Genomic DNA, 14,302 nt, shown 5'->3' with positions numbered 1-14,302 from the left:
CAGAGATCTGACTTTGAGGGCCAGAGTCCTAGACCCTTCAAAATTCTAGGGTCAGCAAAAGAGCTCACATGCCTAGTGTGCGGTTTTGCCATGTGTCCCAGGCTCAAGCTTAGCCCCCATAGCATTACATGAAGCTTCAGTGATGCAGTGTCTCTCTCTCCCCCCCCTTCTCACCTAAAAAAAAAAATCAAAGAATTCCAAGGTCACACAAATAACTGAAATGATGGAATCTCTGCTTTTTGTTAAAGATTTGTACACTGCTAGACCCAGTGCTATGAAGTTTCCTTTCTATAGGCTGAATGTATGCTTTGAACAAAAAGCATTTCTCTCAATATTCTGATGTATCTTGCAGTTAAAAATAGGTTCAAATAGCTTTTTACTGATGACCAAGAAGTTTGAGTTCCAGCCGAATAACTCAGACATCAAGTCTGATGAAAGCTTCTAGAGAAAGAAAAGCAGCTCTCACAACAGCCAAGCTTGAGCCCTTGATCACAGCAGTGATCTCTGGAGATAATCAGGGATTACTGTGGACTCAGCATAATCCGCTGAACTTCACAAATGGCTTCAAATGCAGATGCCCACTTTTTAATGCAACAACCACAAAAAAAGTAATAATGCATCTTCCTTTAGTGTTACCCCTGCATGAAAGGACTAAGCAACAAAAACATCAGGAAAATCTGGGTCATGTATTATTGAGCCATATACACGGTAGTGATTCTCTCTCCAGTATGAATTCAAAGATGGTTCTTTAAAAAAAATTTTTTTAAACCAGCACAGTTTGATTACATTGTAGTGTACATAGTATTTACAAAAATCTCCAGGAATGTAAAGATTATTAGATGACTGTGTAACTAGAGAGATAAGGTGAGAGATAAAAAGAATGATACAGAAACATCTTTTCTGGTTGATCACTTTGCAGTTTTGTTCTCTTAAGCCTGTGTTTTCCTCACCGAATCTGTTTTTTAATATTTGTTTGTTTGTTTGGTTGGTTGGCTTGTTTGTTTGATAGGGCAGAGAGAAACTGAGAAGGGGGAAGACAGAGAGAGAGAGAGAGACACCTGTAGCTTGTGAAGCTTCTGCCTGCAGGTGGAGACTTGGGTTTAAAGCCAGGTCCTTGCATATGGTGATCTGTGTGCTAGGGAGTGTGTCCGCCACTCAGCCTTGTTCTTAGTGATTCTTTTTTTTTTTTTCTTCATTATTTTATTGTAATGAGAAACATAGAGAGAAAGACATAAAAAGAAAGACCAGAGCACTGCTCAGCTCTGGCTTATGGCAATGCTGGGGATTAAACCTGAGCCATGGACATGAAAGTCTTTTGCATAACCATTATGCTGTCTCCCCAGCCACTTCTCATTCTTTACCTCCAAACATAAGTATGAATGTGGCCAGAATTTTTCAACTATTAAGTTGTTAACTTCTAGACTAATATTTCTATCCAAAAAAAAAAAAAAACTTGTTGAACAAGAAAAACCAAATATTCAAAAGAGAAGTTCAACCATAAATACCCATCATATTCCACAGATTTTAGACTTGTTTTGAATTCTAAGAACTCTAACTGGCTAAGGAAAGTCCATCTTCACCTGTATAAAGATAGGATGTCTTCTTCATTTTCCTAGGAGACATAAAATGTTCACATTGTTCTGTTTCTCTTGCCTCAATAGTGCAAGGAAATGCTGACTAGTTTGAGCTGGGCTCAACTAGTGTGTCCATAACTTAAACTTTGTATTTTTTTACTTTAAATTTCTCCAGGATGGCAAAAGATCTTTCTTCAGTTTGCATCATGACACACATTTCATTCCTATGCTCTAGGGAGGCTATAATGAAAACAAATAACAAAAGTAACCCATTTTGACACCTGACAAATAATGCTGGGAATCAGTATTTGATTTGATCTTCCTAATTATACCATTAGCACTCATTGGCAGAAATAATCTATCTCAGTATCTCTCCTCTCTCCCTCTCTCCCTCTCTCCCTCTCTTTCCCTCTTCCTCTCCCATCTAACTCATAAAGTCCCTGTCTTTTGGGCTATACCAACAACAAGAAGTAAGGAAGAACTGAGCAAATAGAAGAGCCAATTTATCATGCCTAAAGGAGACCAAGGCTGCTTAATGTGTGAGCCTATTTATATGAGAAGTCCAGAGTAGTAGATTAGATTCAAGGATACAAGACGGGGGGGGGGGGGGGTGTGGGGGGGTGGAGAATGAGTAGTGACAGGGGACAGGGCTCCTTTTTTTAGAATGATGAGAAAATGTTCTGGAAGGAGAGTGGTAGATGGTCTCTCAACCTTGTGAATGTCACCAGATGTTACTGTCATTCTATAATGTCACTAAATTATACACTTGGAAATGCTGAGATTAACACTATGTGAACTTTACCTCACTTTTTGGAAAGTCAATCACATTTAAAAAAAAAAAAAAAAAAACTAACCCCAGGGCTGGGTGGTGATTCACCTGGCTGAGTGCATGTTACTGTGCAAAAGGATCCAGGTTCAAGCTCCTGTCCTCACCTGAAGGGGGTAAGCTTTGCAAGTGGTGAAACAGTGCTGCAGGTATCTCTCTGTATCTCTCCCTCTCTATCTCCCTCACACTCCTCAATTTCTAGCTCTCTATCCAATAAATAAATAAAGATTAAAAAAATACTAACCTCCATTCCTAACACTCATTCTCTATGTATTCCTACCTTTCATTGTAATACCCTACATTGTAGTGTACATAGCATTTACAAAAATCCCCAGGAATATGAAGATTATTAGATGACTATGTAACTAGAGAGATACCCTTCCCCCCTCCTCCATGCCCAAAGCATGAACTTCACTAAATGACTTTGTACAAATTTAAACTGGAGAACAGAACTATCTGCTCCCTTCTAAGGTCACCTCAGGGTTACTGTGGTCAGATTTTACTCAAGATTCAGAATAATAAGAAAGCAAAATATCCAACAACCCCAAATTCCTCTGTCCCCATCTCCCCACCCTGCCCACCCCCATGATCTGGGTAACCATATCTGAATTTCTCCTGCATTAAAGTCCATGCTTATTCTCTTGAGACTGATAGTACACAGTGGTCTCTGAAATCACCAAATCAGAGACTCATCAAAGAACTGGGCTACACAAGAGTTGGCCCTCCCAGACGGTTCAGTGGCCTTTATCTAGGTTGTTCACTCATGCAAAAAGACCCCTGCTGGCACTCACATGAAGTGGCTCCAACCAGTGGGTAAGCCTCCGACCCTCCCTCACCGGTTCTAGGGACCACATGACTCAGAAAGGAGGCATCGGGGAATATTCTGGTACAAAGATTCATTTATTGGGAGAAGAGCACAGGTTTTTATAGAGAGTTAAAAAAAAGAACATTTTTCACATGTGTCAGAAATTACAGGTTTCTTAAAGGTCAGCTTGTCCCTATGATAGGGGGCTGGTATAACAAGAATTGATGCGATACATAAAGGTCAAAACGATTAGTCTCTATGATGCAGGCAAGTTAATTATCCAAAGGCATTTGAGAGAAGCATAGGGGTTAAACCAGTAAGGTGAGGTAGAAAAGAAGAAAAACAAAACTTGATGTAAACCACAGATATCAAAGGACACAAGGAAATAGAATTTGGGTGTTTCACTGCCTGGTGTTGGGGAGGTGTATGATAGAGTGTGTTCTCCTTTATGATCAAAAGGTGAAGTGAATATGTGAATTTAGAGTGAACCCTAAAGCAGGCAGCCATTTGGCCTACTGCTAGCCAGGGAAACTAAGTGTGAGAAGCTTGGAGGCTTTCTGTGAGCTTGAGAGACTAACAAGGAGAAACTGAGTCTGAGAGACTTTTCCCTTTTGGCTCATCTCTATAAGGAGAGAGGCTAACAAGTGAGGTGTCTTTCTAGACCTCCATCCAATGATGGGAGAGCTCCCCTAAGCTCTACCAAGCTTTCACATAGTCCCACACACCCCCAAAGAGTGAATTGGATGTGGCCCCAACAAAGGGAGATGAGAGGATAGAGGATGGAGACTAGAAATTTCAGATAGCTGGGCTGAGAAGAGTCTATAAGGAAAGGAAAGTCACCTCTACCAACAGTCATTTAAAAGTACAATGTAGTTATTAAACAAGTTGTTCTGCTTTACATCTTAATGCTTGTTCAGCCAACAAATTGCAGATGCTCTATGATGCCAACCTGACTTCCCTGAGCAGATGACCCCACCATGTGTCCTGGAGTCCCACCTCCCCAGAGCCCTGCCCCACCAGGGAAAGAGAGAGACAGGCTGGGGATATGGATTGACCTGCCAATGGCCATGTTCAGCAGAGAAGCAATTAGAGAAGCCAGACCATCTACCCTCTGCATCCCATAATGATCCTGGGGGGCCCTACTCTCAGAGGGATAAAAAGCAGGAAAGCTTCCAATGAAGAGAATGGGATACAGAACTCTGGTGGTAGGGATTGTGTGGAATTGTACCCCTCTTATCCTATGGCCTTGTTGATCATTATTAAATAAATTTTTTAATACTATGTGAAAAGATAAGTAATCCATTCATTTTTTTTTTTTTTACAAAATTGATTTTCTTATTTGCTGGGACACAGAGAAATTGAGAGGGGAGGGAGAGAGAGACCTGCAGCACTGCTTCACCACTTGTGAAGGAAGTTTCACCCTTGCAGGTAGGGACCAGGGGCTTGAACCCAGGTCCTTGCTCTTGGTAATGAGTTTTCTCAACCAAGTGAGCCACCACTTAGCCCCTTTCAAGCAGTCCATTCTATCAGGTGCAATTCTCCCTCCCAGGAAAATTCTGATCCAAAATACAGACCCTAGGGGACACACCAGTCATGAATCTGCCTATCCTAGAGATACTCATCTTCTCTTTATTTTTAGCACCCCACTGTCAGATGCTTTCAGGGAGCACCTCCTCCTCATAACTACTGCTTTCTGTGTGTGCTTAATTACACTCCCAGTGACAATGGTTTGAAAATTCCCAAGACAATTTAAGTGCAAGTGATAACATCCCAAGTCAAAATGCTGAGTTGAGTGCCTGCTTCGAGGAAATCTGCTCTAGATGAGGTGGCAGGGGTGGTGGTGGAAGAGGAAGAGGCCTGGCTTGCTGGTAAACCCCAACTGAGCAAATATGCACATTAAACATAAAAACAAATGCCAAATACCTGGTGAGCTCTTCTTTAATCTTCATGGGTTCGTGTGGGTAGAATTTCACTCTAAAGCACATGGTGTATGGTGGGTGAGCTGAAACGTCATAAAGAAAAAATGCATGAGAGAAGCAGCCAAAGACCACGAACTCAAACACACACAGGAAAAGTCAGCCAGGAAGCCTTAAAACTCAGCCTGGGATGCGTTGGGGAGAGGAGGTGATGGGGAAGAGGAGAGAGGGCCATTTTCTGGAAGAAGGAGATATTATGCTCAAGGAAAAAAAAAATAGCAAGAACAAAACTCAAAGAAAAACTCCTGACAGGACACCCAGGGCGGATATGGAAACAGGTGGCCTATGCCGTCAGCACATTTTTCCATCTTTCCTCACCACAGCTCCTCGTCACCCCTTTCCTCCAAATATTATTTTCTCTTCCAGTCCTCTCCACCTCCTGGTGACAGATAAATTGCCTAGAAGCACCATTTCAGGATTTTGGCCATGTGAAATGTTTTTTCAGCCTGTGAGGTGGAAATATGTCATTGCACATGACTAGCTCTCCCAAAGTGATGGCACCTCTGAATTAAAATGGAAATTTTTTCAATGAAGCCGGGCATGCACAGATACTTTCCTAGTATTACATTTATTTTTGCACATTTAATATATTTTTGGTATGGTTTTAATATTATCTACCTGTGCAGCAGCCAATCTATATGAAAATAAACACAATTTCTCAATTTGTGTGACTCAAAAATAGCACTATGCAAACTATAATTTGGATTGAGGTTCATGATTCTGCAGTGTCCTAATGACAGCAGATATGTAGAACTCAATGACCAATTTAGGGAATGCTACAAGATTTCTAATGTCTCTTACTATAAGACTTACATTAGCCCCATGAATATGCTGGGGTGTAGTAGGATGCATTCAGATTTCTGTTAGCATACACAATGGGCATCTTAAAATGAAAGTCATCTGGAGCTTTGTATCACTCTTTCAATGGATCCGACATAACTACTCACTTTTTGTCTTTGTATCAGTGTGACTTCTTAGGATCAGCTCTGAGTCAACACCCACATGTGTATATGAAAGAATATTCTACTCTACCCTTAATTTTCCTTTATAACAAGGGGTTAAATTACTAGTCAACTCTACAATGTTCAGGACTATTCACTGTGTTACCAAATGCTTCAGGCAAAAGGAACTCTCTGCATCAAATATGAATGTATAATGAAAACAATTTAATATGTAAAACAAATCTCCAAAATAATTGGGAAGAAAGCAACCAAATTGCAGGAAAACACTGTAGCAGCTTGCTGACTATGCTAGTATGTAAAACTGATTATAAATATCACACACACACACACACACACACACACACCAGAACTCTTGTTCATTCAATGTCCTGCTTCCCCACCAAGAGCTAACAAATTTATTTCTTCTGTCCTCTTTCCCTTCCCCTCCCTCCTTTGCTCCCCCATCCTTCCCTCCCTCCTTCTTTTCCTTCCTTCTTTCCTTCCTTCCTTCCTTCCTTCCTTCCTTCCTTCCACTCTCATCTTCTTTCTCTCTTTCACAGAAACAGAGAGAGCAGAAAGTGAAAGAGACCACATCTTCCTTTAGTGCAGTGGAGGCCAGGCTCAAACCTGGGTCACACACAAGGCAAAGCAGTGCATTCTCCAAGTGAGCTATTTCACCAGCCCAACTAATTTCTTAACAAAGTTGGGGAACTCTTAACCCCACTCTGTGTTCCCTATATTTAAGACAGAAAAAAAAATTCTAGCATACTAGGAGAAAATATACACATCTAAACACACACACACACACACACACACACACACACACACACACACTACAGAGGAGCCAGGCAGTGGTACACCCAGCTGAGTGTACACTTTATCCTGAACAAGGTCCTGAATTTAAGCCCCCAGTCCCCACTTGCAGGAGGAAAGCTTTATGAGTAGTGAAACAGTGCTTCAGGTCTCGGTCCCTCTCTCTCTCTCTCTCTCTCTCTCCCTCTCTCCCCATCTCCTCTCAGTTTTTCTCTATTGAAAGTATGGAAAGAAGGAAGGAAAGAAGGAAGGAAGGGAGGGAGGAAAAAAGGAAGGGAGAAAGAGAAAAGTTGGCTGCTGTGAGCAGTAGATTCATTGTGCAGTCAACATGCCTCAGCAATAACCCCAGTGACAGTAAAAAGAAAGGAAAATAAAGAGTGAAAGAAAGACTAAAGAAATAGCAGATGCTTTTGTGTCATCCACCTTTCAGGATATTTAAAAACTGTTTTAAATAAAATATTCTCTTTACATAGTCCCAGGACATTTTTTTCCATCTAAGTTCAGCACCTTTAAAAGACTAAAACTAATTTTTTTTTAATTATTAGAAAACCTCTGTTGTCTTTAACAGAAAGGTTGAAATTGTTTTATTAGAACAGTAGCGGGATGGGGGTGGAAAGCATAAATCACAAAAGGAATTTTAACTTCTCTCTTTCTCTTATATTAAAACTGAGATATATTTAAACACAACCAATGAAGGAAAAATAAGCAGATAGACAAGTCATTCTCCTTTACTTTCCCTTCACTTTGTCTTTATTCCTGCTTCTTCTTTTCCTCAGGTCCCCAACTCAAAGCAAACTGACTAATCTGAAGAACCTCATCTAGACTCTTCCAGCCCTTTAGCCTTTCTCCCACAAATAATTGGCCAACATGACCCACATGTAGAAGAGGCTTTAAGGAAAATTAGTGAGCCAGATGATGGCAAACTCAGTAAGGCACATACATTACTACCACTAAGGACAAGTAATACTCAAGAGACAAAATCATTCTAAATCTATTTCTCTGGCTTTTCTTATTTAGTTCTGTCTATATTGTTATACATCTACTCCACTGTCTATAATAACTTCATATTATGGATACACCAGAATTTACTGAGCTTTTTAAATTGTCATTCATTCAGGTTGTTGAAATGTGTGTGTGTGTGTGTGTGTGTGTGTGTGTGTGTGTGTGTGTGTGTACGCGCGCACGCATGCCTAACGTATTCCTCTCTGTCTCATTGTATAATAGTATGATTTCTCTTTATCGTATATATTTATTTATTATTTATTTGGATAGAGACAGAAAGAAATTGAGAGGGAAGGGGGAGATATGGAGAAAGACAGAAAGATACTGGCAGCAATGCTTTACGGCTCATGGAACTTCCTCCATGCAGGTGGGGACTGGGGACTTGAACTAGGCCCCTTGTGCATTGTAACATGTGCACTCAATGAGGTGCACTACTACTTAGCCTCATCACATATTTTTCTTTCTATGATAGAGACTCCTCCCAAAATTTAAACTTCTGTTTTAATAAATATGGAAAATTTTAAGACGAGTCAACTGATGGCATCTTGAGGAAAGACAAGTCACCATCTAGAGTTGTCACTTTCTCTTCTACATGGTCAAGGTGTGCACTACCCAGACCATGGGTTGGTTTCCATTAGTACCAGAGCGCATTAGACACCAGCCAGGACTCACTCTCAGCCTCAGAGATCAAGTAGCAGAAGTCAGAGCAGTTCATCTGCAGACATCTTTGAATGCCTCTGATGGCAAGATGGCCCCTCCATATAGCCCATCTCAATGCAGTCTCTGAGACTGCAGAGTGGTCTCAAGTTTCTTTCACACTGCAAATCTTTTCCTCACTTAAAGACTTAAAATTCCTTCTGAATTTTCTCTAAAATAAACATCCCCTTGGTCTGGGAGGTGGTGCAGTGGTTAAAATAAACATTCCCACCCAGTCTTTCTTTTCAACTGTTGCTCATATGAAACAGTTTGATCGCTCTCACCTTGGATCTATTTTCCATTTTCTAAGTTAAGACATAATGAATTTATAACATTTTATTAATTTCAACAACATAATGATTTGATGTATAGATAAACCATAAAGTGATTGCCAAACAAGTCTAATCAACATCCATCACCATAGAACTATCTTTTCCCTTGTAATAAGAACTTTCCATCCTTTAAATCACTTTACTGGAGGAAATAATTGTTTACAAAACAGTTGTCACATCAGTATAGCTTTCTTTCATCTCCTTCTGATAGGTGTGTGCCTACCACACCCAGCATCAGCTGAACTCTTTCTCCACCATCTTGTACTGGGTCTCCAAGACCCTCTCAACTCCCTTCCCTGAGGCCCTTTAAAGTTACTGGTTCTTCTGCAACAAACTATAAAGAGTGTAAGTTTTACCTTTTATTTTCTCTTTCTTTGGTTCTTAATTCCCATCTATGTACAAAGTCACACAGCACTTGTCCTTCTCCTTCTGGCTTATCTCACTTAATATTATTCTTTTAAGTTCCACCCAACATGTAGTAGAAGAGACAGAAGTTTTAAAATCTACTCTTTGCGGGCTGGCGGTAGCACAGCGGGTTAAGCACACAGGGCGCAAAGAACAAGGATCCCAGTTAAAGCCCCAGCTTCCCACCTGCAGGGGGGTCGCTTCACAAGCAGTGAAGCAGGTCTGCAGGTGTCTTTCTCTCCCTGTCTCTGTCCATTTCTCTCTGTCCTATCCAAAAAGAAAAAGAAAAAAAATTTTTTTTAAATCTACTCTTCCAGTAATCTTCAAATACACAATTTAACATGTGTTATTAACTCTACAGTCAGTATGCTGCACATTACACCTCTGTAGCTTATTTAGAACTAGAAGCTTGTACCTTCTGACTGCCTTCATTTACTTTGCCCACTCTCTATTCATCTCTGCTAAACACCAGTATGCTTGTTCTCTGTATCTATGAACTTTTACTTTGGTGGGGGGGGGGGTGAAGAGAGGCTGAGGTGGGGCTTTCTTCTTTAAATTCCTCTATAATAGAAATCATGTAATATCTACTGTCTCTATTTGAATTATTTATCTTCAAATGCCCTTTAGGTTCACCCATGTCATCACAAATGATAAGTTCTCATTCTTTTTATGGAATAATAATATTGCATTGGGGGAGTTGGGCGGTAGTGCAGCAGGTTAAGCGGAGGTGGCACAAAGTGTAAGGACCAGCATAAGGATCCCAGTTCGAGCCCCCAGTTCCCCACCTGCAGGGGAGTCGCTTCACAGGCAGTGAAGCAGGTCTGCAGGTGTCTGTCTTCCCCTCCTCTCTCCATTTCTCTCTGTCCTATCCAACAACAATAACATCAGTAACAACAACTATAATAGCTACAACAATAAAACAAGGGCAACAAAAGGAAATAAATAAAATTTCAAAAAGAAAGGAACAATAATAATAATATTGAATTGATATATATATATACATATATATATATATACAGCATTTCCTTTATTCAGCTGTCAAAGAATATTGAATTGCTTTCCACATTTTGGCTATTATAAACAGTACTATAATGAACATGGGGTGCAAATGTCTTTTCTCTTTTTTTTGCCTCCAGGGTTATTACTGGGGCTCACTGCCTGCACCATGAATCCACTTCTCCTGGGGGCCATTTTCCCCCCTTTTGTTGCCCTTGTTGTTGTAGCCTTGTTGTGGTCATTATTGTTGTTGTTGATGTCATTCGTTGTTGGATAGGACAGAGAGGAGGGGAAGACAGAGAGGGGGAGAGAAAGATAGACACCTGCAGACCTGCTTCACCGCCTGTGAAGTGACTCTCCTGCAGGTAGGGAGCTGGGGGCTCGAACCGGGATCCTTATGCCGGTCCTTGTGCTTCACAACATGTGCGTTTAACTGGCTGCGCTACCGCCTGACCCCTGCAAATGCCTGTTCAAGGGGGCCAGGGACAGTAGTGCACCTGGTTGAGCAGACACGTTACCACATGCAAGGACCCAGGATAAAGCGCCTTGTCCTCATCTGCAGGGGGTAGGGGGTTTCACAAGTGGTAGCGCAGTGCTGCAGGTGTCTCTCTGCCTCCCAATCTCCCCTTTCCCTCTCAATTGCTCTCTGTCTCTATCCAATAAAATAAAAAGAATAAAGGGGGCAGGCAGTAGTGCACCAGGTTAAGTGCACATGGTGTGAAGGTCAAGGATCCCAGTTCGAGCCCCCAGCTCCCCAACTGCAGGGGCGTCGCTTCACAAGTGGTGAAGCAATTCTGCAGGTATCTTTCTCTCCCCCTCTCTATCTTCCCCGCCTCTCTCCATTTCTCTCTGTGCTATCTAACAACAACAACAGCAATAACAAAAAATAAATAAAATATTTTAAAAATAAAGCTAAAGTGAATACTTTTTAAGAATTATTTTGCAAGTTAGCATTTTAGTTTTCTTCATATACATACCCAGAGAGAAATAGTTATAGATGTTGTTGTTCTACTTTAAGGAACCACTACACTATCTTCGATAGTAGCTGTATCACTAGGAAAGATGGAATCAGTGTGCAGACACTGAGCCCCAGTGATAACTTTCCCTGGTGGGAGGGAGGGTGGGTGGGTGGAAGGGAGGGAGGAGAGGAAAAGAGGGGAAAGAGAAATCAGGGAGGGGAGGGGAGGGGAGGGGAGGGGAGGGGAGGGGAGGGGAGGGGAGGGGAGGGGAGGGGAGGGGGGAGGCAATGCAAAGTTAAAAAGTATGGCCAATTTGTCAGACTTTCCATTGCATTGGCTTTCCATTGTATTGCAAAGGGTTTGGTGTTGGACCTCTGGGATCTCTAGAGCCCTATAAACATGAGACTTATTTGCCAAAGAATGACAGCCAGGCATTAGAGCTTCAGCACAACTAACACATTATTAGTAAGCAAATGAACAGTGCCCTCTCCAGTGTCTTTCTAAGGGGGGGAGGGTTAGAGTGTAAACTGAAGAGCATATCCCAAGTTCAGTATTTTTGTTATGCATATGAGATGCTTCCTGTTAAGATGAATTCCTCCGTTCCAGCAGATGGTGAAGCAGCTGGGGGTTGGGGGGGTGGGGGTGGGGGTGGGGGTGGACATAAAATTCTTGTACAAGTGTAAAATGACACCCGAACACCTTGAAGACAGGGCATAACTCACTTATTCAAGGCCGGCAACTCTTAGGATATGTCAAAATGAGGCAGCCACAGGAAACTGCTCTTGAGGACTGCTCTCTTCTAGTTGGAAGTGATCTCCTTCATTCAATGGCAACTGTTACTACCACTTGCATCAGCAAAGTGATCAACCTTTCGTCACTCTTACTGAAATGACAGCCAGCAGCCTCCAAGCTGCTCCAGGCAGACACTGCCTTTACTTCCAAAGCAAAGATTAATTTTTCTTGAATTCATCCTCCTCCTGCCATCTTAGGCTTCAATCACATGGTGCTCCCACATACCCTGAGTGTAGTCACACATGTCATAGGGATATGGGGAGTCTAGCTGCATGTTCTAGCATTCTCTGCAGCCTGTGATGTTCAGGGGAACCTCTAACGGGAGCTCTGGAATAGCAGGTCTAATCTCAAGTTCATCATCTAATACAGTATACTCAGCTTCCATTTCTGCACCTGTAAACTGGGGCAGTAATGCAGCCAGCTTCCTAATGCTGGCATCAGCAAAGGTTCTCTGAGAGTGTTACAGGTCACTGTTGGGCTGTTACCTTTGCTTCATGATCCTAAAGAATGAAAGGTTGTGGAAGATGGCGGACTGAGAAGCTGCTAATGGCTTGAGCTCTGACCACATCTCCTGGAAACGGTAGGATTTTCTGCCTTTAGTAGGCCAGTCAATAAGGGGTCCTAGCGGTAACACCAAGGAGGTGACTATAACTTAATTTGGGTTAAGAATTAGAGTAGGAAAAAAGGGGAAAAATTTTTTTCCTTTTAATTTTTAAGCATACCTCCTCCCCTCCCCCCCCCCCCAATAACCAGTCCCTGGGGACCAGCTCCTAGCAGGCTCCCCTGCTAGGAGCTTCTTTATTTACCAAATTCCTGTCCCACCAGGGAGTATCATTCATTCTAAGTCTATACCCTTCTGAAACCTCTGGCCTTTTTTCTTTCTAAGTAGCCAACCCCCCCACCTCACCCCGCATAGCTAATTAAATAATTAAAAATAAATAATTTTTTTTAAAAAAACCCTTTCCTTTCACTGCTTTTTTATGACTGTTCTTTTTCTTATCTTTTTCTTTTTTCTCAATCCTACAGCTTACAAAGCCACAGGCCCCAGCCCCCACACCACCAAACAGTGTGCTTTTTTGAATTCACTGATACACATTTGGGAATTATTTTGGGGAAGAATTCTGACTCAGTGTGGACTCTCACTGCGAGTGTCTCTGCTCAACTTCCCTTCCTCCTTTAGCCACCCTAGAATATACAGTGGATAGTAGATTTGCATAACTGTCTATTTCAGCTATCCTTGTCTAGTCCTGAGGTGTTTTTTTTTTTTTTCTCATTCCTAACAATCAGCTGCCTCTGATCACAAGGTTTGAGGTAATCTGGGACAGGGTTTTTATTTATTTATATTTTTTTACCCTTCTCTATTTTACTATTAATATTATATAAAGGCATATATCTTCCCCCCCCTTTAGGCTGATCAGAATTAACTCTTAGGGTATCTTTCATTGCTAGGGTAGTGGGCATCTTATCTATTGTGGGAGGAACTTGTCTCCTTAATCCTACCTCCTCTACAGACTCTCCCCTCCCTCCCCCTCCTAGCTAATCAAAAAAATTAAATCAAATTAAATTAAATTAAAAATAAAGTAATAAAAAAACCTTTCCTTTCACTGCTCTTTAATTACAGCTCTTTTTCTTATCTTTTCCCTTTTCTCTCTCTTGTCTCTTCTTTCTTTTTCTTTTTTTTTTATCTTGTCATACACTTCTTCCTTCCTCTTCTTTGCCTTTCTGAATTTGTGAATTATTTTGCAGAAGAAATCTGACTCAGAGTGGACTCTCTATGTGTGTATCTCTGCTCTACTTCCCTTTCCCCTCTTGTGACCCCTAGAATATACAGTGGATAGTAGATTCGCATAACTGTCTATTCTTGCTATCCCTTCTTTCTTTTCTCTTTCTTCTTCACTGGGATTTGGTTACTATTTTTTCACGGACTGGAGAAATTGCTTGGCTAACTGGTAACGATTAAACTGCTTCAATACTTGCTTCAGTTGCTAATGTAATTCCTGAGATTGGTGAGTGCAATTGTCATAAAGGCATTTAGTACAGTGTTGCTTGTACTTAAGACACAACAACTGAGGAACAACAGAGCATTAAAAAAAAAGAAACACATAAATCAAAGAATGAAAGGTTGTAAGCTCAGGAAAAAAACGATTTCCAGAATTCCTGGTGCCTAGCAAGAAAGACAAAAAAA

At 41.3% G+C, this 14,302-nt stretch overlaps 1 protein-coding gene across 7 annotated transcripts in view; it reads right to left on the bottom strand.

The window, feature by feature from the left end:
• The window catches only part of FRMD3 (FERM domain containing 3), a 358,746-nt gene that overhangs the window by 116,898 nt on the left and 227,546 nt on the right, over positions 1–14,302 (bottom strand). For all 7 annotated transcript variants that reach the window (XM_060199507.1, XM_060199503.1, XM_060199504.1 and 4 more), the window contains one exon: positions 5,129–5,207. In XM_060199507.1, coding sequence (XP_060055490.1) covers positions 5,129–5,207 — 79 coding nt within the window. The remainder of the gene's footprint in view (positions 1–5,128; positions 5,208–14,302) is intronic.

This window comes from Erinaceus europaeus, chromosome 10, assembly GCF_950295315.1.
Source record: "Erinaceus europaeus chromosome 10, mEriEur2.1, whole genome shotgun sequence".
Lineage (NCBI taxonomy): Eukaryota > Metazoa > Chordata > Mammalia > Eulipotyphla > Erinaceidae > Erinaceus > Erinaceus europaeus.
The sequence above is the reverse complement of the archived record's forward strand: the minus strand, read 5'-3'. Positions and strand labels throughout refer to the sequence as shown.